Source organism: Misgurnus anguillicaudatus, chromosome 19 (assembly GCF_027580225.2).
Source record: "Misgurnus anguillicaudatus chromosome 19, ASM2758022v2, whole genome shotgun sequence".
Classification (NCBI taxonomy): Eukaryota; Metazoa; Chordata; class Actinopteri; order Cypriniformes; family Cobitidae; genus Misgurnus; species Misgurnus anguillicaudatus.
In genome coordinates, this window is record NC_073355.2 from 16,205,247 (window position 1) to 16,229,389 (window position 24,143).

The 24,143-nt window shown below is 38.5% G+C and overlaps 1 protein-coding gene across 1 annotated transcript in view; it reads right to left on the reverse strand.

Annotated features, from left to right (window-relative positions):
• hs3st2 (heparan sulfate (glucosamine) 3-O-sulfotransferase 2) overlaps window positions 1-13,421 on the reverse strand; it is a 34,706-nt gene extending 21,285 nt beyond the window's left edge. Inside the window, exon 1 of the mRNA XM_055189971.2 lies at window positions 12,366-13,421. Coding sequence (XP_055045946.1) covers window positions 12,366-12,880 — 515 coding nt within the window. The 5' untranslated portion in view covers window positions 12,881-13,421. The remainder of the gene's footprint in view (window positions 1-12,365) is intronic.
• Window positions 13,422-24,143: the final 10,722 nt, after the last annotated feature.

Genomic DNA, 24,143 nt, shown 5'->3' on the forward strand with positions numbered 1-24,143 from the left:
TCTGCACTAAATGGCAGCGCCGTGGTTGGATAGTGCAGATTAATGGGCGGTATTATCCCCTTCTGACATCACCAGGGGAAGCAAATTTCAATGAGCTATTTTTTTCACATGGTTATGGTTTACCAAAACTAAGTTACTCGGATGTTCTTTTTCTAATTTTCTGGGTTGATAGAAGCACTGGGGACCCAATTATAGCACTTAAACAAGGAAAACGTTGGGTTTTATGATATATCTTTTATGATATATTTAAAAAATGTGGGCCAGGAAGTGGGTCGGGTACAATTTTATTTTATTTATTTTTTTGCGGTCCGAGTTGCGGGCAGGTTAGTTGAAAACATCAGTCGGGTTGTTTATACATTGATCACTGGTGTGAATACATCTGGTTGCTGAAGCCACACATAACACTCGTTATAGTTGTGCGTAGGTCCTACGGCGTAGGTTCCCTGTCGGTTTTCATTTATACTTTTGCATCGTCATCCGCGTCGACGTGCAAACACACGCACAGACCGCTGGTAGGTAGTATCCACGCGTGTTACCACAGTAGCAGTGCAACTGTCAAAGAAGAAGAAGCTTGACAAGTTAACCCACAAACGAAGAAGCTTGGGTGTATGATTTGAGAAGATCAGCAATGATGGAAGTAAACAAACAGCGACTTTTGTTGCAGTTTGAGATAAATCACTCCTCAACTTGGCTCATCTTTGTTTTCACCTTCGCAATTGGAAATACTTATGACACAGTTTTTTTACCCGACGGAATGGGGTTCTGGTGGACCAATCACAGAGCTTGCGGTCTATGTAGAACTGACGCGATGTAAAAAAATGTGCGAGATGCACGTCAGGCTAAACACAGAGCTACGCACAGGCTACACATAACCTACAGCGTAGCTACGCCGTAGAGCTTACGCACGACTATAAATCGGGTTTTACTCCTCCCAAACATAATCCTGTCACTCGGAAGTTAGCAGAAAAGAACAAACAAAGATGACACGCTTGTTGCTTTATAAAGCAACAACAGTGAGTAAAAAATACTTTCTAGAACCAATAAAATAGTCAGATGAAAAACTCGAAGAAATAAAACTTTGAAAGAGCGTTTTGTGAAGCGTTTATACCCCTGTCATAGACCTGCTGCTACTCTGTGCCCCTGCCCAACATACAGTAAGTGCTGCCTTTTGTTGTATAAGCTTTGTCTTATGCTTTTTAAGGCAGAGTAATGAATAGTGCATTTGCATTTTGCACCAGACGCATTTTTGTGTAGACAAGACACATTTTTGTGGCCGAATGTAAATGGAACGGATTTAATAAATCAGATAGCTGTCCGATCAGAGAAAACACATGAAATGACCAAGTGTAAAAAGGCCCTACGTGTGTTTAATCTATACATTTTATCAGTATGTGTGATCCTTGGAATCGAATCTATGCCTCTCCCCATGAGCTACAGGAACACTACAGTATATCTTGTCATAAAAGAATTGAAAATTCCATAAATAGTTAATTGAAAGGGTCTTACGCTGCTCCTTTTGTTTCACCAGTCACACTGTTCCCAACAAGCACTAGCTGCCATTTCACTGTTCACATATTAATAGACCTGATAAAGTCTGGTTATGAGTAGCCCACTTAAACTTAAATTTAGTTAAATGTTGTTTTTATTGTTGTATGTTAAAAAATAAAATTTCGTCTATTAAATTTCATATTTTGCCTTGTTTTAGCCTAGATGTCTGGGCTGTGTTTCCACGGCTATTAGACGACTTTAAAGTGCAAAATTGCTTGCTAGGTTAGGAAATAAACTGCATCACATACGATCTCTGGTCCTGTGCACAGACCTGTAACTAATTGCAATCCAATTCCCGGCCTGATAAGAAGAAATGGCTTAATTCTGCCTCCACCGTATTAGAAATCATGAATATTTCAGCTGCTCAGATTTTCTTCTGCGTGAATGTCAGAGCATTAATGACCAGTCAGCAAGTGCACTTGCCTGAGAGAAAGTCTATTAAGAGTCAGCCGCAAATTCATCCACATGTATGTCATGCCGCGAGTGTGGGTGAACGGTACTGGCAGTAGTAATGTGACTCAAATCAGGTTTTGAATGAATTAAAACTCCTTCCATTTGACACCTTTAAAATCTGCAATACATTCATCTTACAGTAGCTCACATTTATGCACTTGTCAACAACACGCTGTGATTGCCGTTGCTCACCTGCCCTTATAAATCTATCATTCGATTTCTTAGCCGTGATTGCGATATAAAATTAAACATGTTGATATTATTGATCTGGCCTAAAAGGCCGGGAACAATTAGACCATCGACTGCACTGAAATAGACTGCAAGGTGGTGATAAATGAACACCTAAGAGGGAAACGGTGTATTTAGATTCAGAGTGGTACGAGTCGAGAGAGAGGTGTAATACACACCCGATGCTGAAAGACTTTGTGTAGTTACTGAAAGATCTTCTCGACAGATGCTATAAAAAGATGAAAGGTCCCAGACTTGTCAGTCTCCAAACTCATTTGTGTTAGAACTGAAACATCTTTGCACCTTCGGAGTGCGACGGTATTTTTGGTCTCATTTACTTCAGATAAAGGTTCTGGGAGGAGGAGGAGAGCTCAAAGAGGTGATGTCTTTTGGATGATGGCTTCAGTTCAGCTCCTAGTGGTCCCACACACTCATTTTTTACTAAAGTGCGATACAAAATGCACCATTACATAGTGAGAAGCTTCTCTATTATAGTGTTCTGCAATTTAAACCATAAAGATATTACTAAAAGGCATTAGATACCGACACATGGCCGATGCAAAGTTTAATTTTGTGTGTTTCTTTGCTCATTAAATTATAACGCATGGTGGTCTAGCTTTATTTCCCCAATTAATTTTTGTCTAGTATCAGTGCCATTGTTAGTAAAAACACAATATGTTAATCCCGCAAACTGAGAATTCTTGCAAAGAAAGTGCGAAGTGAAGAGAGAGAGAGAGCCAAAGCTTTCATTGTCCACAAGGAGTAGATCTGAGCGACCATCAAACCAGCTTTAAGGATGGCCTCCAGGATAAGAAACTACACTACACTAAACACAACAGCACGCTTTTCAGCAATAGCTTTTGTCTGGTTTCATATTCGGTTTATATGCCTATCCTGGTTTTAAAGGCTCATCGTAAAGCTGCAGGATATAATGGGAACATTACCAAGGAATAATGAGAGGCAAGCTTACGCGATATGTGGCAGAAATGCAAATGGTTGGCAGGACACCTGAAATTGTAAGAACTTAATAATACAAAATGCTTGCACTTTATCTATCACATGCTTCATGGATGACAACAAGCACCAGGAAACCTTAAATGCGAGGCCTGATCTAATACGAATTTCATCGCAAACCGTAACGACTTGAGAGAATAATGAGATGTTCTGTCACACCACTTTTCTATTAGCATTAAAAGTAGACGCATTAAATAACTTACTCCGCGTACCACTGTGCTCACGTACGCCGTAATCATTTTTCATTTTCTTGAAAGGTAATGGTCACATAGATGGTGTGTACGATTGCTGACATTACAAGCGTTGCAAAGGAAATCATGACTAGAATGGCATCCAGTTGCGTCGAATAAATTCACCTTCCCCATCTGCCATTTCTTTCCATATAAGGTTTGTGCTTGGGAATATATGAGTTGTGAATTGATTTTAAAATGGGAACTGGTTATGTTTATGCAGTGGAGCCTGAAAAAAAAACAGTGAAAAATGATAAATTTCTATCGCTCCGTTGCTTATATATATGCACTATAACCTCTCTTGGACTCTTTAACATCAATACAAAATACTGTTTGGTGTCAAGGGATAAAATAAATAAAAATGTTATTGAATTAATCAAAAATTAAACATATTTGAATGCATTAATATTCTTCCCCTAACTCTGGCTGATGAGACAAAATATTGCTGCCAAACAATTATCCCCAATTTTTGGCTAAAGCTTATAGTCCATCAGATTGGACGGGGACTGTTTATTAACAACAACATTTAAGTCATTTTACAGTTGAAGTTAATTAAACTGGAATGGGTTTGCTTGGGCCACTTCAGAACATTAAGCGTTTCTGCTATTAAATCACTCCACTGTGATTTTAGTGTATTTTTGGGTCATTGTCCTGTTGGAACATTAATCATCTTCCAGGTTTCAGCAGACTGCAGCACGTATTCCTTTTAGATTTTCCGGTTCTATTTATTTTCCTTCATCTTTATAAAGTCTCTGCCAGTAGGACACATTCATAATAAACAATGCTTCCTGCATGTTACAGTTGGGAAGCTGACAATACTACTACTTGTTTTTAACCCATTGTTGGGTTATTATACATTACCTAATGTTAGGTTGTTGTTATCCAGCATGGGTTGAAACAACTCACTATTGGGTCATTTTTAACCCAACTGTGTTTTCTGTCCAATATTAAAACCAATCAAGCATTTTTTAGCGTATGTTATTAGTTGAAAGCTTTCCAGTAGAAATGATACAGTAGAAAGGCTAGCAATGTCAAGGTCAGGGGGTTTGTATCCTAGGGAATGCATATACTGATAAGATGTACAGGTCAAATTAGCATGAGAGTGCAATTTAAAAAAGCGCAGATGGGAGTGGAAATTTCTGCGGGTGATTTACTGACATGCCGCAGGTTAAAGAACATGGCGCAAAATTCCATAATGACCAATGCAATTTACCAAGAACAGTGCAAGTCAGGATGTTCACATCTGAGCCTTTGATTCAGAACATGGTGGGTTTTCTCAATGGTTTGGTTCATTTAGGCCAGTGGTTCTCAACTCAGTCCTCGGCCCCCCTCCCAGAATGTTTTAGATGTCTTCTTATATGAAACACCTGATTCCACTCATCAGGCAACATTTCCTTAATTTACACACTAACAAACTAATGAACTGAATCAGTTGTTTTATATATGGAGACATCTAAAATGTTCTGTGGGGGGCTGAGGAGTTGAGAACCACCGGTTTAGGCATATATGAACACGGCAATTGCGCTCGGATGCGCACCAAAACATACATCCGAAAGACCGCCAGATCAAGGTGGTCTTGGCCTGATTGCAAAGAAATTTTGGATAGGTTTGCTATAAGTGTGAAAGCAATCCGACCCAACAGACCAACAAACAGACTGACTTATTGCTTTATTAACCATGAACATACCTGATAGCTCTTAAGTGACGAATTCTGGTGAGCATGTCAACCCCACGCAAAACAAAAGCTCACGTGTTCCTTTAAAATGTCTTCTACAGTACCTGCTCTCCTCTGCAATAGTTACATGGTAAGAATGTTGTCCCGTCTACGTCAAAATAAAAAAATAATATAACCACAGTTACCAAAAAAGCCACAATAATCCCATGAAGCTGCTGGACAACTTTAAGCGAAATCACAGATAATAAACAGATGCACAAAAAAAATGAGAGTTTACTCACACTGTTTGGAAATAGTGGGTCTCATTCACTAATAATTGCGCAAGTTTTTCGTATTTATATGCACACTTGAACTTCTCACGAAAACTTTCCGCCTAATTCACAACACGTGCATACGCACATGAATTTGTTCTTATAACAAACCAGCTCCCCGCTTTCATATAAAGATTTAAAAAGTGAGGAAGGAAAGCGTGAAGATTTGTCATTACGTGCATCTTCTTTATTTGTGTAGAAAAAATAAGTAGGCTGCAATAATGTATAATATAATGTATATAATAATAATATAGATCATGTATAATAATATAATTCAGAAAATATAAATATAATCATGTAAATTTTATATATCAACATTGTTATAAACATAGCAATGCCTAGTATTTGATTATAGTGTACGTGATTATATTCTTGAATTTTTGTGTACATTTAGAAGACATTTTGATACGAAAGTTTTTGACGTTTTTGTCACGATTTGTTTGTGAAAACATCTGTACGCACATCTCACAAACAAATTTGCGTATGCATGCTTATTGAATGAGACCTATTGCCTTGTGAATACGAACCAAAGCGAGATAAAATTGAAACATTGTAGCGATTTAACCTCCGGTTTTAGAAACAAAGCAATCGATCTCCAAAGGTTTAAAACCTTTGCTAAATAAATTTTAATTTAAATTAAATAAATTTAGCGTCTGAAAGGGAAACTCCTACAAATGCATATGCAATACGGTCAGTTGCAAATTTTAATTGCATGTCTTTAGTAAACCCCAACAGTATTTTTTTAACCGCAAAAGAGCCATTTGTGCTGACGCAAGCTTGTTAGTAAATCTGGCCCCAAATGGGTTAAAAAGTAACTAATACAGTCTACTGTTAAAAAATATTGTCAAAAATTGTGCCTAGCTGTTATTGGGGTGGTACCCTTTAAACAAATACACCATAAGAGTTTACATTAGAAGCTCAGAAGTACATATTGGTGCCAAAGAGTCCTGCACGGGTCCAATTTTGGAGACCCACTCCCGCACATACCCGCAAAGTTCAGCAGCAGATCCGACCCGTCACCCGTGATAATATCAAAAATAAATCCGCACCTGCCTAGTACCGTTACTATTTGGCCCGTTACCCAACCCGTACCCGCATTAATCACACACGCGTAAATCATTCCAATTAAAGTGCTTTTATTTTTTATCTCGTAAGTTACCTTTCTCAACATCACAAAAGCGTCATGAATGGACTAATGAAACAGGCTAAAGTGCGCTTTGTTTGGCCATTCAAGTAGCTTACCATCGGCACCTAAATAGGCTATGGAACCTGATAACTATACACAAATAGACATATTAATGAAAACTAAAAATACAACCTACATACACAACCCCTGCTATGCTCCTACAAGTCTTAAAATGCTTCCTAAGGGGCCAGTCACACCAAAAGCGTTTATGGCCGTTGCAGGCGCCTTTTTTGAATGATATTCTATGGGCAGGGCGCGTTTGCACGCTGTTTATGCGCGCCGAGCGCCTTGCGGTTTTTTTACGCCTGCCGCGCACGCGTTTTTAAAAGGAGCGCTGAGAGCGGGAAGCGCCCGACGTCATTCGCGGCTTTGCATTGTCCAATCGAATGAGGGGAGAGGCGGGCCTTACGTTGTAGTGAGTGAAGTTTACAGTTGCTTTGAAGAACCGGACTCCCCTCGCTCACTCTCTCCTGCGTGTTTGTACACCTCTCACCCTCAAACAAGGTCAGAGCAAGCGCCCTCTTTTTAAAGTTTCTGCCAATATGACAGTTAACAGCAAAAGAGCGCTCACGCTTCAATATTTGATTGACAAGACAGCTGACTCGGTGGTTGCTTAGCAATATGAAAAGCCGCGTCGCACTGCTCTTTTTTTAAAAAAGGCAGTGCATCGCATCTTGCGTTTGCAAGCGTTTAAAGCGCTTTTGGTGTGACTGGCCCCTAAGAGAAGACGTTCCCAGCTTCCGACTATCAAACGGCAAAACTTTATGCAACTCCTGCAACACTCGCTCCAACTAGGCTACAAGAAGCATCAACAAATGTCACACTGTCGCAGTGTTGGTGAGTGTGACGTGATGGGTCAAATGTCATGTTGTTGTGTGTGTAATGGTAATTTAGACACACAAATATTGCATATATTTTCATTCAAGCTACTACCTGCCCGCACGGAGTTAGTTATCCGCCCGCATCCCCGGCCGTGAACTTAAGGAATCTAACAATCACCCGTTTTAGACCCGACCCAATGTCATAATCCACCCGTTGCAGGACCTGACCCGTTGCAGGACCCTGCCAAAGTGTGCATACTAGTACCTCAAATATACATATTGGTACCAAATAAATGTTACATAATAGGACCTTTAAAAAGGTACCATTCTAGTAACATCTTTTTTTACCATTTTTTTCCTATAAGTGAATTAGAGATTGAATAATATCAAAGACCACTAAATCTTAGATTAGAAAAATAGAAGATATAGGATTCATCAGCTGTGTCCTTCATCTTCACAGTGTACGTTTTCACAGAATCCCACTCGCTAAGTGAAGATGTTTATGTGAAGTAAAGAGGTTTATTTCTTCTGAACCATCTGAGGTGGTCTGCGATCATGTGTGAAGCAGAGAAAAACTAGGAGCTTATTTAGATACGTAAAAGCAATGGGGTGTACTGTAAACGTGTGTGGTTTGCCTAATTTCTGTTTTCTCTTGGTAATCTATTTACTAAATTGTCTAATTTATTTCCATTACAGAGTAACACAATAAAACGTGAATGGGGGCGAATGTGTTTTATAAGCGCGGTATACGTGCAATTTAATTTGCACAGCAGAGGGCCAGTGCAATGCCATAATGTATGATAATATATGATGACTGCTTCTCTTCAAGTATTCTAAGTGAATCTGAGCTCTCACCTTCAGCTCCTCTGTGGTTCTGTGGTTTGTCTCTAGAGTGACTCAGAGCATTCAACATTCATCCTTAATCCAGTCAGTCCCATAATGGACTCCCATCGGTCGACACTGTCGTTCAGAGAAGCTCATATTTACTTACTCTTGATAGTGGCAACTCGTGTCTAATGAGTAATTTACGCTAAAATCGTCAAATCAAAACATCCCTGTTGGTTGCCACTTCCTTCGGGATGCATTGTGTTGGTAATTAATGTACGACTTTGAGCTACGCTGGGATTAGCAATTGCCATTAGTGATGCTGGGGAATAGTAGGATCTCTTGTGCATACGGAGGAATGGTTTTCCCTGTTAAATAAGATCTGTCCAACTTTCTGTCCTCGTCAACCTTTCCGAAAGTTGTGTTTCGCTGCTCCCTACGAGCCAATTAATGGTGGACTAGGAGGAATTTTTCGGCTCTAGCAAATGCTAAAAGGCAACTCGTACGATCTGACGACTTCTTAGGAAATCTGCTTGAAGAGCTTCCTACATTTGGAAAATCAATGGAAATCAAATGTCCTTTTAAGTTCGGATGGTGTGTAGCGCAGAATATTTGTGTGATTTAATGATTCAATGGAAACGCGAGCCAATGAGTGTACGAGCTTTGGGTAAATGAAGCTGGTTACAATGCGATGTCCGTATCAGCAAGCTTATAAGTGTCTGCTCATAATAGGAAAACAGGATTGCCTAGAACAAATGAGGCCATAAGGATTCGTTTCCCTCCTAAAAATATAGTAATGAGCATTGCACATTCGTATTATCTCTCTCGTTCTCTCTCTCTCTCGTAAGCTTTAGGGTAGAAGTGCAAAAAATTGACAATTAACAAAATTGTCTTGGAATCACTCCAGGGCTTTGTCAGCTATTGTGAATAAATTGTATTATTTAAAGCAAGCCTGTTGGTTCAACACATCCTCATCCCATGGCGTCAATATTTGACGACACTTGACCATGCGTCAATAGTTGACGCGGAGGGTGTACCTTTCGCGTCATTTTTTGACGGACTGGGGACTTCAATACTATTGGGTACGCATTGTCGCCTGGCATTGGGGTTGGGGTTGGGTTTGGGTAGGGATGTCATTGTGTAAATCTAACCCTAAACCGACGCGAAAATGGTAAGAAAATAGGAAAGAGAATGCAACGGACTTAATAGTATTGAAGTTCCCAGTTCGTCAAAAAATGACGCGAAAGGTATACCCTCCGCGTCAACTGTTGACGCATGGTCAAGTGTCGTCAAATATTGACGCCATGGGGTGAGACTTTTGCTAGTTTACACAAATCATGGTAGAAGCGCAGGGGTAGTTTGAACAATGCCATTGGATTTTATTAAATGAAACGTGGCAAAACAAAGATTGAAACAAAATGAAAAACAAGACCCTAAAAAGGTTTTATAAGGAACTTTTGCTTTAATCTGCCAATGCATCTTTCTCATTACTTGTGCCCTTTATTGCAGACCTTATTGGTCCTCCTTTTGCAAGATGTCAGTGGCTAAAATAAAATGGCTTTCAGTGAAGATTAGGGGAACTGTTTCAGTGCCTTGGCCTCGGTGGCATTTTAATTAACCCATCCACAAATAGTAATTGATGAGTTTCTGTGGGTGTGTATAAAGTATTGTGTGGGTATTTTTGAGTAGCGTGTGCACATTCTTATATATAGATGCTTACCGTTAGACTGCCTGTCATTTTTTTGACAAACATATGTTACTTCGCAAGTAGTTGCTGTATGCTATGTTATGTTTTCAGCTGAATAGCCATATGAAAGGTGTTACAACATCACAAGGCATAAAAGGTTTATCTCAGCTAAGACACAAAAGCACATATCTACTCTATTAATAGCTTATTTGTGGACATTGCTATGCGTTTTTTTATCCTTGTCCATCTTTTTCTCCCTATGTCCAAATACAAGGACTAGCATCGATCTGCACATCTCACAAACACATCCGCTTCAATTGATTTAAGCACAGTAGGCCATGGGTGAGCGGAGTTGCTCCTGAATGAACACAAAAACAGAACAAGTGTTTTGTTGTGGTTTCTAGACGCGAGCCGACGCAACAACTGCTAATGGCTGGAGGGCGGCTCTCGCACAGGTATGTACTGTTAGTTTCATGGATTTTCCCCCTCGTGTTTGGATATAGCCCACGGGGAGTCCTTTCTGTCCTGTCTCTGCTGGGATGTGATGTGTGTGTGTAATTACTGAACCTGAGCTGCAGGCAGACACCGTGCTGGATAAGGGAGGGAGGATATTGTCTCCATCAGGCTCCTACCATACAGCCCCATACGCCAGTCAGTATCGACGCTGACTTTTCGCGCAGCCAAACGGCTCCCCGATGGGTATTTGAATGGCAGCCCATCAGTAGAAAGGAAAGAAGGGAGGAAGGAGTTGATTTTAATCTGCCCACTGATCAATATGATCCATGCCTTTCCTTGGCAGCGTTTATAGAAGGTTTACTCTTGAAAGAGATCCATTGCCCTTTATCTGCATATTTTCCCCCTGAAACCGAATACCGCAATCACTCCGTGTCATTCCAACCCGAGTCTCTCGCCAAAACACTATATCATTCCTGCACTTTCAGTATGACTTTCCGCTAGCAGCTCTTTGTCAGCAGTTTAAATGTTCGGCTTTTGTCTTTAAGCCACCACAGAAACTGAGTTTTTTTTTGCACCCCGCTGATATTAGCTCTTGAAAACGTACCCATAAGACGCGACTCCCTTTAAGATAAGTGCACTTTTGGAAAATGCATGGTTTGCTTTAAAAGAGTTTGCACATTTTTATCAACTTGTTTTTCTTTATTATTGTTTAGTTGACTTTGATGTTCCATTTGTGGCAATTCTAAGGAAAAAGTTTTGTTTTTTAAATACAAAGGTTAACACAAACTATTTACAGACAACACTATTAAATGATGCACCGATAGGATTTTTTTGGGCCAATACCGATTCCGATATAAACAGACAACTTCTGGCCGATACCGATGCCGATACCGATATTAAACACTTGTATACAATACTATACAGTTGGTCTATTAGCTAGTTTATTTCTGCATCAAATTATTTTTACCGAACATGGATTGGATCTAATTAACATTCAACTGACCAACATAATAAGAGAGGCACAACTTAAGCTAAAACAAATATAATAAGACAGCATGACAACCTTCAAAGGTGGATTTTGATATTCAGCATTTATTTTGTTAACAACATTAACTATTTTTTTACATATAATGGATTTCTTTATGCAGTTATTAATAAACAATCGGTATCCGCCTTTCTTGTGCTATTGCCGATTTGCCGATGGTTTCAAATTCATCAAAAATCGGCCGATAAATATCGGTGGCCGATATATCGGTGCATCACTAGTTTAAAGAGATGCCACACTTTAAAAACAAACGGTGCTTAATAGCACTAAAAGTGGTTCTTGGCTCATAATCATAGAGAAACCATTTTTAGTGCTATATAGCACCTATGAAGCACCAAGAACCGGGGTCATAAAGCACTACAGTAGCACCACATATGGTTCTACATAGCACAATATGGTTCTACACAGGTACTTAATCAGTGCTATATGGCACTTAAAATGGTTCCTCTATGATTACGAGCCAAGAACCACTTTTAGTGCTATTTAGCACTGTTTGTTTTTAAAGTGCATGAACTTGGTTCTCCAAAGAACCTTTTTAAGTCAAAGGTCCCTAAAAACATTAATTTTTAGGATTTTATATTTGGAAGATCCTTTATCCATTACAGAAAACTTTGTGTGGAACAGAAGGTTCTGCGGTTGTTAAAGGCTCTTTATAGTATCATACAGCCAAAAATTGTTTAGCGAAATTGCATTGTTTAGCACCTTTTTGGTAATGTTTTAATAGTTCATAACATCAGTTTTCATCATGTGTGCATTAGTCTTCATTTATCAACTCTAAAAGTCCAGTTTGTGTACAGTTACAAATATTTGTTTTTTTTTTTATGTCAATTTAAATGATAAATCCAACTTCATGCAAAAGCAATGTCAATGCTATTGAAAAACCTACCTGTACCAGTCCAAGCCTTTGTCATAGTTCCTATCAAAAAAATGTGGCTCAGTCCCGAGTGCTCGAACATCTGGATGGATTCGGATGAACTCCAGAACAGCACGCGTGCCTCCTTTCTTAACGCCCACTATAAGCGCATTGGGTAACTTCTTGTTCCCGTATTTTGGCGAATTAGTATTGTTAACTTGCTTGTGATCTATCTGTGTTTTCTGGTGTTTGCTTTGGTTTCCAGTAAGATTTGCCACGAGACCTGCAGCCCCCTCCGATATAACTCTCGTCTTTGCAGTGATAGTGCAATAATGTGACTTCTGTAGAAGTTTTTTACTCCCTATGGTTTTCAGATGGACGCAGCGATGCTCCTCCAATCTCTGGTTAGTCATGATTGTACCGGAACAGAAGAGGATGCTGTAGCATAGATACGTGAAAGACAACGAGATCGTGAATATAAAAATAAATCTTCTGCTTAGCCTGTTTGAAGATGGCACGACTCGGCTGGACAGGAACCTATATGCCATGTCTCCATGGATGAAAAGACGGCATGTTTTTCTCTGTAAGTTTCTCTGTGGTGCGTCTCGTGCTCCCCATCAAGACACGGCAAACTCGGACGGCGCGAACTTACATCTCATTTGGGAAAATAATAGTTAATATTTCCGACCAGACACAAGGGATGAGGAAAAGTGCAATGTTTACCAATAAGATAAAGTTTTAAAATTACCCTGACAAATGTAATTCCACTGCTTTGAGTTCGGGCGTCGTGTCACTTTCGTACGTTAAATCACCTCAGCGTCGCTCCTCACTTCACTATAACGGAGTTGCTGCTATAGTGTTTGAAATATTTAAAGTAATCCATTTGTTTGATCCGATAAAATCACATCGTCCTGCTAAATGTAATCCTTGTTGGAAATCTGATATTCCAAGTCTTAAAAGGCACATTTTGCTCCCAAGTTTCCAACGCGAAGCTGCGCCGCGTCTCTCCGCCGCACCGCTCAGCTCATGTTGGTCTCTTTGTAAACTTCTCAAGAATGGCTTTGCGGCAGTGAAGCGCTCGAGATCAATATTTAAAGACGACGCCTGACGTCACGTCATATTTTCATATTCCTCGTGCGTTTGTCTTTTTTTAAAGGAGCATGCCACATCTGCTTGTGAACGGCAACTTTTGTTTATCTTAAAGCAATGATTTGAGATGTGTTTTTATACCAGTGATGCCATTGAAGATGCTGTGTGTAATATTTTTGGAGGTCTAATATTCACATGAGCATGGTGTGAAGCTTGTATTTTTACATACATTTGTTCAGAGAACATCGGAGATTCTGTATTTAAACATGGAAAAAATGAAATGAAATAATTGATAACAAGCTCTTATGACTTAAAATGCAATATAATAATGCAAGCAAATTTACATTCATGCATTCGGCAGAAACTTTTATTCAAAGTGAATTGCAGTGCATACATTTTTTTACCAGTATGTGTGTTCCTTGGGTTCAAGCCCATGTTTTTTTGTACTGTTAACGCAATGCTCTAATTGCGTAATAACACAAAATTGCTGACTTTTTTGTTTTTGATAACTGAGAATGCAGTTTATGTGCATAAACTTTGTTAAAAATATTTTCTATTCAAAATGAAAATAAAAAGAAGATGCAAAATAGATATTTTTATGAGTGATTTCAGATTTGGAGCAGACTGAATCCTGAATCTCTCAAATTCAAATTCAAATTGCTTTATTGACATGATATACTTGAGTACATATTGTCAAAGCATTGCACAAAACAAAACAACATAAAACATAACAAAAACATAACATATATATTTATACAAATGAATACAATATGGATGTGTCACTCAGTCCCTCTGATTTTGTGGCAGTTATAAATATAAAGTGCCACTAAAGAATTAGTAGGTCCTTCACCAAGTAAGATTTTTAATTTTTTAATCATTTTCACCAATTGACAGAAACTCAGGAATAATCTCCTGTATTTGATTGTACAGTGAATCTCTTAAAGATTGATATTTATTACATTGGAGAAGGAAATGTTCTTCTGTCTCAACTTCTACTGTTGTGCATTCATTACATAAACGCTCTTCTTTAGGTAACCAGGTCTTTTTATGTCTACCTATTTCTATGGCCAGCTGGTGGTCACTAAGTCAACTTTTTCACCATTTCCACCATCTTATCTCTCTCTCTCTCTATCTCTCTCTCTCTCTTTTTCTCTCTCTCTCTCTCTCTCTCTCTCTCTCTCTCTCTCTCTCATCATGTGGTTTGGAGATATGCCTCTATTAGAAGACTGAATAAGGACAAGGCATTGAAAGGTGCAATAACATTTGTTTTAATATCACATAAAGACAATTATCAAGACAAACAGACCCTTAATCTCCATTCCCTAATCTGCTGCACAGTTTTATCTCTAATGTGTTTGTATAGTAAAACCTCACTTAAAGTCTTACGTCTCCTGCAAATACTATATCAGAAAACTTTGGTTTGCACAGGTGAAATTCCTATAAAAAAGCCACTTGGAAATTTTGGGACTTAAATATCCAGCTGTTTAAGTGCATGGTGGCTCAGCTTGTTAAACAGATTGTCATTACTAAAATTGCCTGTTTATATTGGCTACATTCCTAAATGGCCATTACTTCTGCTAACTGGCAAATAATATGTCTAACTTCGATCATCTCGAAAGACTCGGATGTTGTAGACATGAATTACACAAGAGTCCAAGATTGTTTCAGTCAGCAAATGTCACTCTCTCACTTTGTGTTGGTCTGACATTTTCCACAAAACACAGAAGGTGTAGATTATATTTATATAAATGTTGACACCACAAAATGCACACCAAAATAACATGACCACGATGGGATAGTCTTTTGGTGAAGGAGTTTTAATTAATGGATTTTCTTAAAAATATATTTCCCAGTGATATAAAATGTAAGTATAGAAATGCATGCAATGGGACTCCACCGCCCCCAAGTGAAACGGTGAGGGGTACAGAAAGTAAATGTGTAACTGCGAGACAGTTTTTCCAATTAGTGGGGCACCAGAGAGTCTGTTCAGCTAATCAGCCACCCCTGCTGTGACTTGCAATTCGCTTTTAGTGAAATGTGATCAGAGACCGTGGATCAATTGGGTCAACAGCATTGCCCGAGTTGACATTGATACAATTAAGCATGGGGCTTCATTAACCTTTTGATTCTAGAAAGCGCAGAGTCTCATTCTTGATATTTCTAAACATAATATATAGACATTTTATTGGCTTTAGAGGTGAGTGCTGCAAGATATGATCTGAAATAACCCAGGTCAAAGTGCGGTCAGGCTATAAGGTGGTTGTTTAATTTTTAGTGAAACAATTTCAAACTCTGCTGGATGTAATATTTCCACAGGAGTGAAAGTGCCATTTCAAAATAATTCTCAATTACCAGGTTATATTCCAGAATGACACATTTGGGGGTTGTTTTCATTTATCATATTTAATGTGTTTTTGTAACTGTTCTCTGTATATTTCAATTTATGTTTCAATCAAACTACCACCACTTTCTTTATCTTTGTGCTCCGTGATGCCAAAATTGAAAGACAGATCATTAAAATCCTATTTTGTTTTGCTGTAAAATAATTAAATTCCTAAACAGCCTTTCTTTTGAGCTTTTCAGCACCACGGACAGAGACCAGCATGACGGTCTCTGTCCATGGTGCTGAATTGCTGCTCCTTTGTCAATAGTGATATGTGACTCTGGACCACTAAAGCAGTCATAAGGGTAATTTTTTTTTAAATAAGCTTTCCATTAATGTATAGATTGTTATGATAAGACAATGTTTGGCAACTATTTGAAAATCTGGAGTTTAAGGGTGCAAAAAAATCTAAATGTTGAGACAATTGCCTGTAAAGGATTAGTCAATTTTCTTTAAAAAAAATCAGATAATTTACTCACCACCATGTCATCCAAAATGTTGATGTCTTTCTTTGTTCAGTCGATAAGAAATTATGATTTTTGAGGAAAACATTCCAGGATTTTTCTCATTTTAATGGACCTTAACACTTAACATTTTTAATGCAGTTTACAATTGCAGTTTCAAAGGACTCAAATGATTTCAAACGAGGCATAAGGGTCTTATCTAGCGAAACGATTGTCATTTTTGGCAAGAAAAATAAAAAATATGCACTTTTAAACCACAACTTCTCGTCTTCCTCCGGTTGTATGACGAGCCAGTGCGACCTCACGTAATTGCGTAATGACATCAAAAGGTCACGTGTTACATATATGAAACGCACATTTGCGGACCATTTTAAACAATAAACTGACACAAAGACATTAATTAGTATCATTCGACATACAACACATTGGAACGGTCCTCTTTTTCCACATTTGTAAACACTGGGGCATAGTTTCGATACATCATCCTCTTGACATGATGATGTATTGCGTGAGGTCGCGCTAGCGCGCCACAGGAACGGAGGAAGAAGAGAAGTTGTGGTTTAAAAGTGCATATTTTTATTTTTATTGTCAAAAATGACAATCGTTTCGCTAGATAAGACCCTTATGCGTCATTTGGGATCGTTTAGAGTCCTTTGAAACTGCAATTTTAAACTGCATTAAAACTGTTAAGTATTGGGGTCCATTAAAATGAGAAAAATCCTGGAATGTTTTCCTCAAAAAGCATACTTTTTTCTCGACTGAACAAAGAAAGACATCAACATTTTGGATGACATGGTGGTGAGTAAATTATCTGGATTTTTTTAAGAAAATGTACTAATCCTTTAAAGCTATCCAAATGAAGTTCTTAGGATTTTACTAAAAATACATTAATTTTTAATATATTTACATTGGCATAATAAAATGTATAAATTTGACCTATACAATGTTTTGTTGGCTATTGCTACAAATACAGTATACCAGTGCGACTAATGACTGGTTCATGTATGTGACTGCATGTGAGTTCCTAGATTTAAAGTCATGCATTAAGTGTTGATGATTTTAAAATAGTTAATAGCAGTAAAAACTAAGACCTACCAGAGCGACAAAACTTCAGAAAAACTGAAAGCCATATAATTAAACCATCTGCTTACACTACATATGTTCCTTCAGACTTCTTTGTTTACACCTATTAATAAGATAAGAAAAGGTCTAGTTGGAATTAAATTATATAATCTGCAAGTTTTCCTATCGTCGAAAAGAATGAGGTATTTTAGAAGCGTCTTTTGTGTTTCCTTCTCAAGCAAGGCCGAGGCATTTCTCTCTAAGCTCCAATCACCATTGTACTGCTGTTCGTTCCTCTGAATTCAGTTTCGGGCAATCATTCAACAGTAATAAGATCAGAGCCTTTGCTTGCATGCATCACTCCCAGCCTCAAAGGCAAGAAGAGATTTTCTCGCCCTTTCTCGTGCTCAGCCATCACAAGTGGAAAATTTACCAGTATCGACCATTGTGTATACGCCATTAGTGCCGTTTCCGTTTCGTATTCTGAAAACTGAGTAGCATAAACGTACGCTTCTATTCATCCTTTTGGTGCCTTGCATACAACTTCTGCTTTGTTACGGTGAAGTTAATACCATGGGAACCAGATGTCAAGGAAAGGCCTTTGAACAGCAGGTTACTTCTTACCCTGCCAATGACCGAATCAGCTAATTGTTACTGACATTTTCTCCGTGTTGTTTAAATCAGAACTGTTTTGATCCATCGATCGCCGATGCCGCTCACAAAAGGGGGACATGAGTTAGAAATGTCACCCGTTTGGTCATCAGCAGCGTCTTGCCCGAGAGTTTCCCTGGAACCTGGTAATTGTCACCCAGTCTGTATTGACAGTAGTCAGCGGGAAACTCAGCATGAAGTGATATTTACGGACATCTCGAAACCTGCCAGCAGGCATCCTTATTTTAGTCTCACATTACATGTGAAGTTTTTTTTTGTTGTTGAAAAAATCGCCACATTTCTGTTTCAATTACAGATTATCCAGCTTTCAATAAGACTTTTTGATTGCTTTCCACATAAAGTAGTGAACTTAAAACCGGATTTGCATAACTCGAATGAAATCTACTTTGTCTGGTGATATTGAAAACAAATACGAGCAAAATAAATAAAATTTATCAAACATTTCGACGGCTAACACTTCAGTTCAGTAAATGGTGTGTGGGCAGTGAGGACTGTATTGGCTCTTTGATGGATAGTTTAATGGCACTTACAACAACACACAAGATCCTTTATCTCAGAACGTCATCTTGAAAATTGCCCGTAATTTATCTAGTCTGGCTTGTCTTTCTAGGAGACAGCTGAACACGTCACTGTAAAATATTATTACGGTGTCATAAAGCTTTCCTCATATATTACAAACGCGCCACCCACACACTCAATATTAAAATCCATTTTAGGGCAATTTGCCTATAATACCGTATTCTCCCGCAGTCTAATGTATGCTCCATTTATCTGTATTCTTTATTTTATTAAAATATATAGAATAGTAATTAAAGGTGATCGGGGACGGTTTAAGTGCAGGAATTTGATCAAGACTGAGTAGGTGATCATTAACTGGGTTGGCTGCTCAGACAGCCATTTGGTAATTTTCTCTGACTGGCAGAATTCCCAGATTTAGTTCGTGTATTCGTGTTTTGAAAGGTGAAGGTTTCGTACTACGGTATAGATGCACATGCACAGAATATTTCTTCAGTATTCAGTCTCATTTTGTAGTCTGCACGAAAACGTGATTTGCAAAGAAACTCTTTAAGTGCATTAAGAAATGTCACTGTTTAAAACATAAGCAGAATGTGTCACATCGCAGCACACTGTTTAACATTATCATGAAGACATTATAATGTGCAGTACATGCCTAATGATATAATACATAATTAACATGCAGTTGAAATTGATTAACTATTTCTCGTTCTCTCCGGTGGCTGTCTTGAAAACAGCAGTGCACCACATTTTCAAGTGCAGCGTGCCGTGCGTGCCAACCTCCTGTCCTTGATAAATGCCTCTATGGGTACTTTTCATGTTTACTAATTTTTTGTCTTTCACTCTCAAGAAAATGAGAATCTCCAGGCAGGTGTAATGAAGATTTCAACACCCTCTAGATGGCCTCGTTTTTTAGCCATCTCATGTTCATTTATAGCATCTGCATCTCTGACGCGCACCGGAGCGCATGCAACCCGGCGCTTTCAGCCCCAAACCGAAGCGCCATCCACTGCGGGCTCTGACTAAATTGAATCCAAACAAAATGGCAGAGAAATGAGAATCGGCCCTCATTGATGTCATCTATCACAGAGGCACAGTCAGCCAGACTGGAAATGATTCCCATAATGATACAGTATGTGCCTGGCCTTGCGCAAATAAAACTAACCGGGTTGTCTTTTGGTTTCTGAGGTCATGGATAATGATTAAAAAGTATCATCGCATTAAGGCCTGATTTGCAGATGGTGTGTGCCTATTTGCATATCGTCAGCCCTTTACACAGCATGTTTGCACAGTCTTACTGTGTTTGTGCGGAAAAGCCTTTAGGAATATTTAGGATCAGGCTTTACTAAAAACAGTTCGAGTTGTTTTTTTGAACAAGGTCATTGCTTAAAGGAATAATCTACTCATTTTCAATATTAAACTATGTTATTACCTTAACTAAGAATTGTTGATACATCCCTCTATCATCTGTGTGCGTGCACGTAAGCGCTGGAGCGCGCTGCGACGCTTTGATAGCATTTAGCTTAGCCCCATTCATTCAATGGTACCATTTAGAGATAAAGTTAGAAGTGACCAAACACATCAACGTTTTTCCTATTTAAGACGAGGAGTTATACGAGCAAGTTTGGTGGTACAAAATAAAACGTAGCGCTTCTCCAAGCGGATTTAAAAGAGGAACTACATTTTATGGCGTAATAGCACTTTTGGGAGTACTTCGACTTGGCGCAGTAACACCCTCCCTCTCCCATTATGAGAGGGCAACCCTATATCACGCAAATGCGTGACTATTTCACGTATGGACCAACACGAAAATGTCACGTTTTGCCGGTTTTGAACGTGAGCATGTCACGTTTTCTGTTTGTGTCACTTTCACGTTATGGTTACTCAACTTTTTTGTCCTATTTTCAAACCATTTTCGCTTCGGTTTAGGGTTAGATTTGGTGCTTGTGTTATATGTCACTTTAAGTATTTGTCACTTTAAGTATTGGTTTATAAATAAAAAGATACAAGACTTATTCTTTTATATTTTCTAAACTTTAACCAATTGTCGCCTGACGTTGGGGTTAGAGTTTGTTTAGGTAAGGATGTCATTTTATGTAAATCTAACCCTAAACCGAAGCGACAATGGTAAGAAATTAGGACAAAAAAGTTGAGTAACCAAAACGTGAAAGTGACACAAACAGAAAACGTGACATGCTCACGTTCAAAACAAGCAAAACGTGACATTTTCACGTTGGTCCATACGTGAAATAGTCACGTATTTGCGTGATATTGGGTTGGAGAGGGAGAAGGGGAGCGGACTTTTCAGGCGAGTCGAAGTACTCCCAAAAGTGCTATTACGCCATACAATATAGTTCCTCTTTTAAATCCGCTTAGCGCTACGTTTTATTTTGTACCACCAAACTTGCTCGTATAACTACTCGTCTTAAATAGGAAAAACGTTGATGTGTTTGGTCACTTTATCTCTAAATGGTACCATTGAATGAATGGGGCTAAGCTACCTGTAAATACTATCGAAGTGTCGCAGCGCGCTCCAGCGCTTACGTGCACGCACACAGATGATAGAGGGATGTATCAACAATTCTTAGTTAAGGTAATAACATAGTTTAATATTGAAAATGAGTAGACTATTCCTTTAATAACATAAAGGTCCTCACAAATCTACATCTAAGATTGTATTATGTATATAGCCTCACAGCTAACACACAGACTAAAATCTACCTAATTTGTATTATTCAATGATTTTTTTTTACTGAAAATACATTTATAAATTTATAGCACAGAATTGTCCATACAGGAAGATAAGTTGCTGTGTTGGATGGTGATGTTGTATTCACCTGCTATTGTTTGTGCATTATTAATGGTCTATGAACCATTCATAGTCTATCCATCTATATTTGATATAAATTGATCACTGCAGTGCTATATTTGAATGGCAGTAGGAAACTTGTAAGGAAGTTTATTTTTTAGAACATCGGCAGAAAGTCCTTGTGATTCAAATTCAGGGAAGCTGCAAATAGAAACTGCACTGCCAACAGTTTGCGTTCAATAGGTTTTGACTGGATTTTTTCCTAAGGTTGTGATCTGCAATCAGGCTGCAGAAGTCCTTGCAGAAACAATCATTGCATGCTAATAAGGAGGCGTAGAGAGCTGTAAGTTAATTCATTTCATTTACACATGTTAAAATACACATGTAGTTAAATACAGGTTATGAGCTTACCTTTTTTTACATTTAGGCATTTGGCAGAGGCTTTTATCCAAAAGATTAGGAAACAATAAAAGTGATGTGTCATAGGGAGGCAAGGCAATAGTACAAAAGGTGCTTATACCAAGGTACAAGTTTTCACTATTCCGAAACAATACCTGTTGAGGGAAAAACAACTTTTTTTGGAGATGAGAGTCGCATGGTATATTTGTGACATTAGCCAACAATACATTGTATGGGTCAAAAACGTTTTTAATGTCAAAGTGAGGTGAGCTGACCCGACCTGACCCAAACCAAACCGTGGGGTACTATGCAATGGAAAAGCGGCAATAGTGTTGTACCTTCTGGCCCCTTTTGAGTTTTTATAGAAACGTCCTCCTAGTTCCTTTAGGAACTTTAAAGACATTGGTTCTTCCAGTTAACCCATCATACGGTAAAGGTTTTAGAGGACTTGTAATAAGTATTGAAGGCTCTTTAAAGGTGCCTCAAGAGACTTTTAATTTTAACATCTTAATAAAGTTTACTTTTGCACTATTACATTTAAAAAAAAATCTATAATCAGCATTATGCGGATGTAATATACATTTTTAAAATTTTATATTTAAATCTTGGCCATGTACCTCTTTAACATGCTTTATACAGCACATCAGCCGGTCTAGACTCTACAGGTTTTGCAAAACATATTGATCCATGTTATGCCAGCTTTATTTAAGAATAATCCAAACAGCTCCTCGACTATGCCTAAATGAAAGCAAGGACTTCTGACTATATGTTCAAAGGAATCAATATGGTTAATATGGCATTTGTTTACATTTTCCTCTTCTTTATTTTTCATTATTTCCAATAGAACACAGACTTTTGTATCTTGCTGTATATGTGAGATAAAGATCCAGTCTTCTGTGTTAAAATCTGTAGGTGAGATTGCGGAGTGCAGTCAAAAAATACTACCTAATAACACCAGATTTTATAGGCTGACTCAGTTCTCTGTAAATTGACAATATATCTCTTTTAAAGGCTTGTGTCCAGGTCCCATTGCTACAGTATCAGAGGGCCGTGCTACTAAGTGTCTTTCCTAAAAGCTTTCAAATGCTCTTGCTCTGCAAGATTTAATCTCTTGTATTAGGTAAGTTGTTCGCGGCCATTCTGCAACTCTCGGTATTGGCTATGTAAATCATTGCTATTTGTGCCATTGACCCCAGCGACCAGGAGACGCGCTTGTCTGTGAAATAGGTTGACATGGCCCATTGATCACAATTATAGCAGGTGATTTGCTCCAGGCCTTGGTCAAAACAGTACTCTAAAATGAGGGCTTGAGAGTGGAATCCATATTGCATCCAGGAGGTGATTAACACGGTGAAAATATCCCAGAGGACCTGGCGTGCACTAATGAGGGAGAATCACAAAGTTGCCTGAAGTCAAAGTAATCGGCTCGTCGTGTTGCGTTCGAGCACCTCGGCTATCAGAACCTGATGCTGCGGTCCAGTTCTGTTTAATCGGTTTCTTAATAGGAAGTAAATCCATCTCATCACAAAGCAAATGTGGTTTATATCATGGTTATTATTGCAGACCCTGATTTCAGTGTTTATGAGTGCTGCAGATTGTGAACAGTCTCATTAAAAAGTGCTTTCAATGCACTCCCTCTCTTTCTTTCTTTCTCTCTCTCTCTCTCTGTCTCTCTCACATTTCGCCCAACCACTTCAGTAAGTTGGGCACAGAAGCAAAACATGCAGTCACAGTTTTTGTGACAACTGACAATACTTATTTCGAGGGCATCTTTCTACCGAAATGACCGTGGCACTTATCATCAGCAGCACGGCGAGCTGCAGAGACATTAATGGCTAGCTTTACAGTCAGTGATATTTCTTCCAGACCAAACCCAACAGCAATATTTGGCCTTTTACTGTCACAAACACCCTGGCGAAAAGTCTAATCGGGATCAGCAATGCACTAAAGCACATGCATAATTCATATGTAAAGGAGAAATTTTAGAGTTCTCAGAGGTTTGGCTTTATTCATTATTGATGGGCAGATTTTGCTTAGTCTCCTCTTCATATTCAGAGCTCATTTACTTTGAGCGGACGAGATGCAATACCGTTGTTCACTTCAATATTATCTCTCAATTAATGTTCTTATAGGATTTAGACCTGGATTTAAACCGAAAGCCATTAAAACCCAGCAAGTCAGGTTGTTTTGTGATTTACTGTTTTATACATAAATCATCATCTGTACATAATAAACATTCTGAATTATAACATTAAAGCTTACGTAACACACGCTGTATCTGCATTTCTGATGTTAATCTGGAGTACCTATAGAGTAGTATGACATTCTTTATATCTCTGAAGAGTCTTTAGTTTAATCAGATTTATAAAAGAAAGATTAGCTTTACCGAATCTTTCCGATAACGTACGAAAAAATGA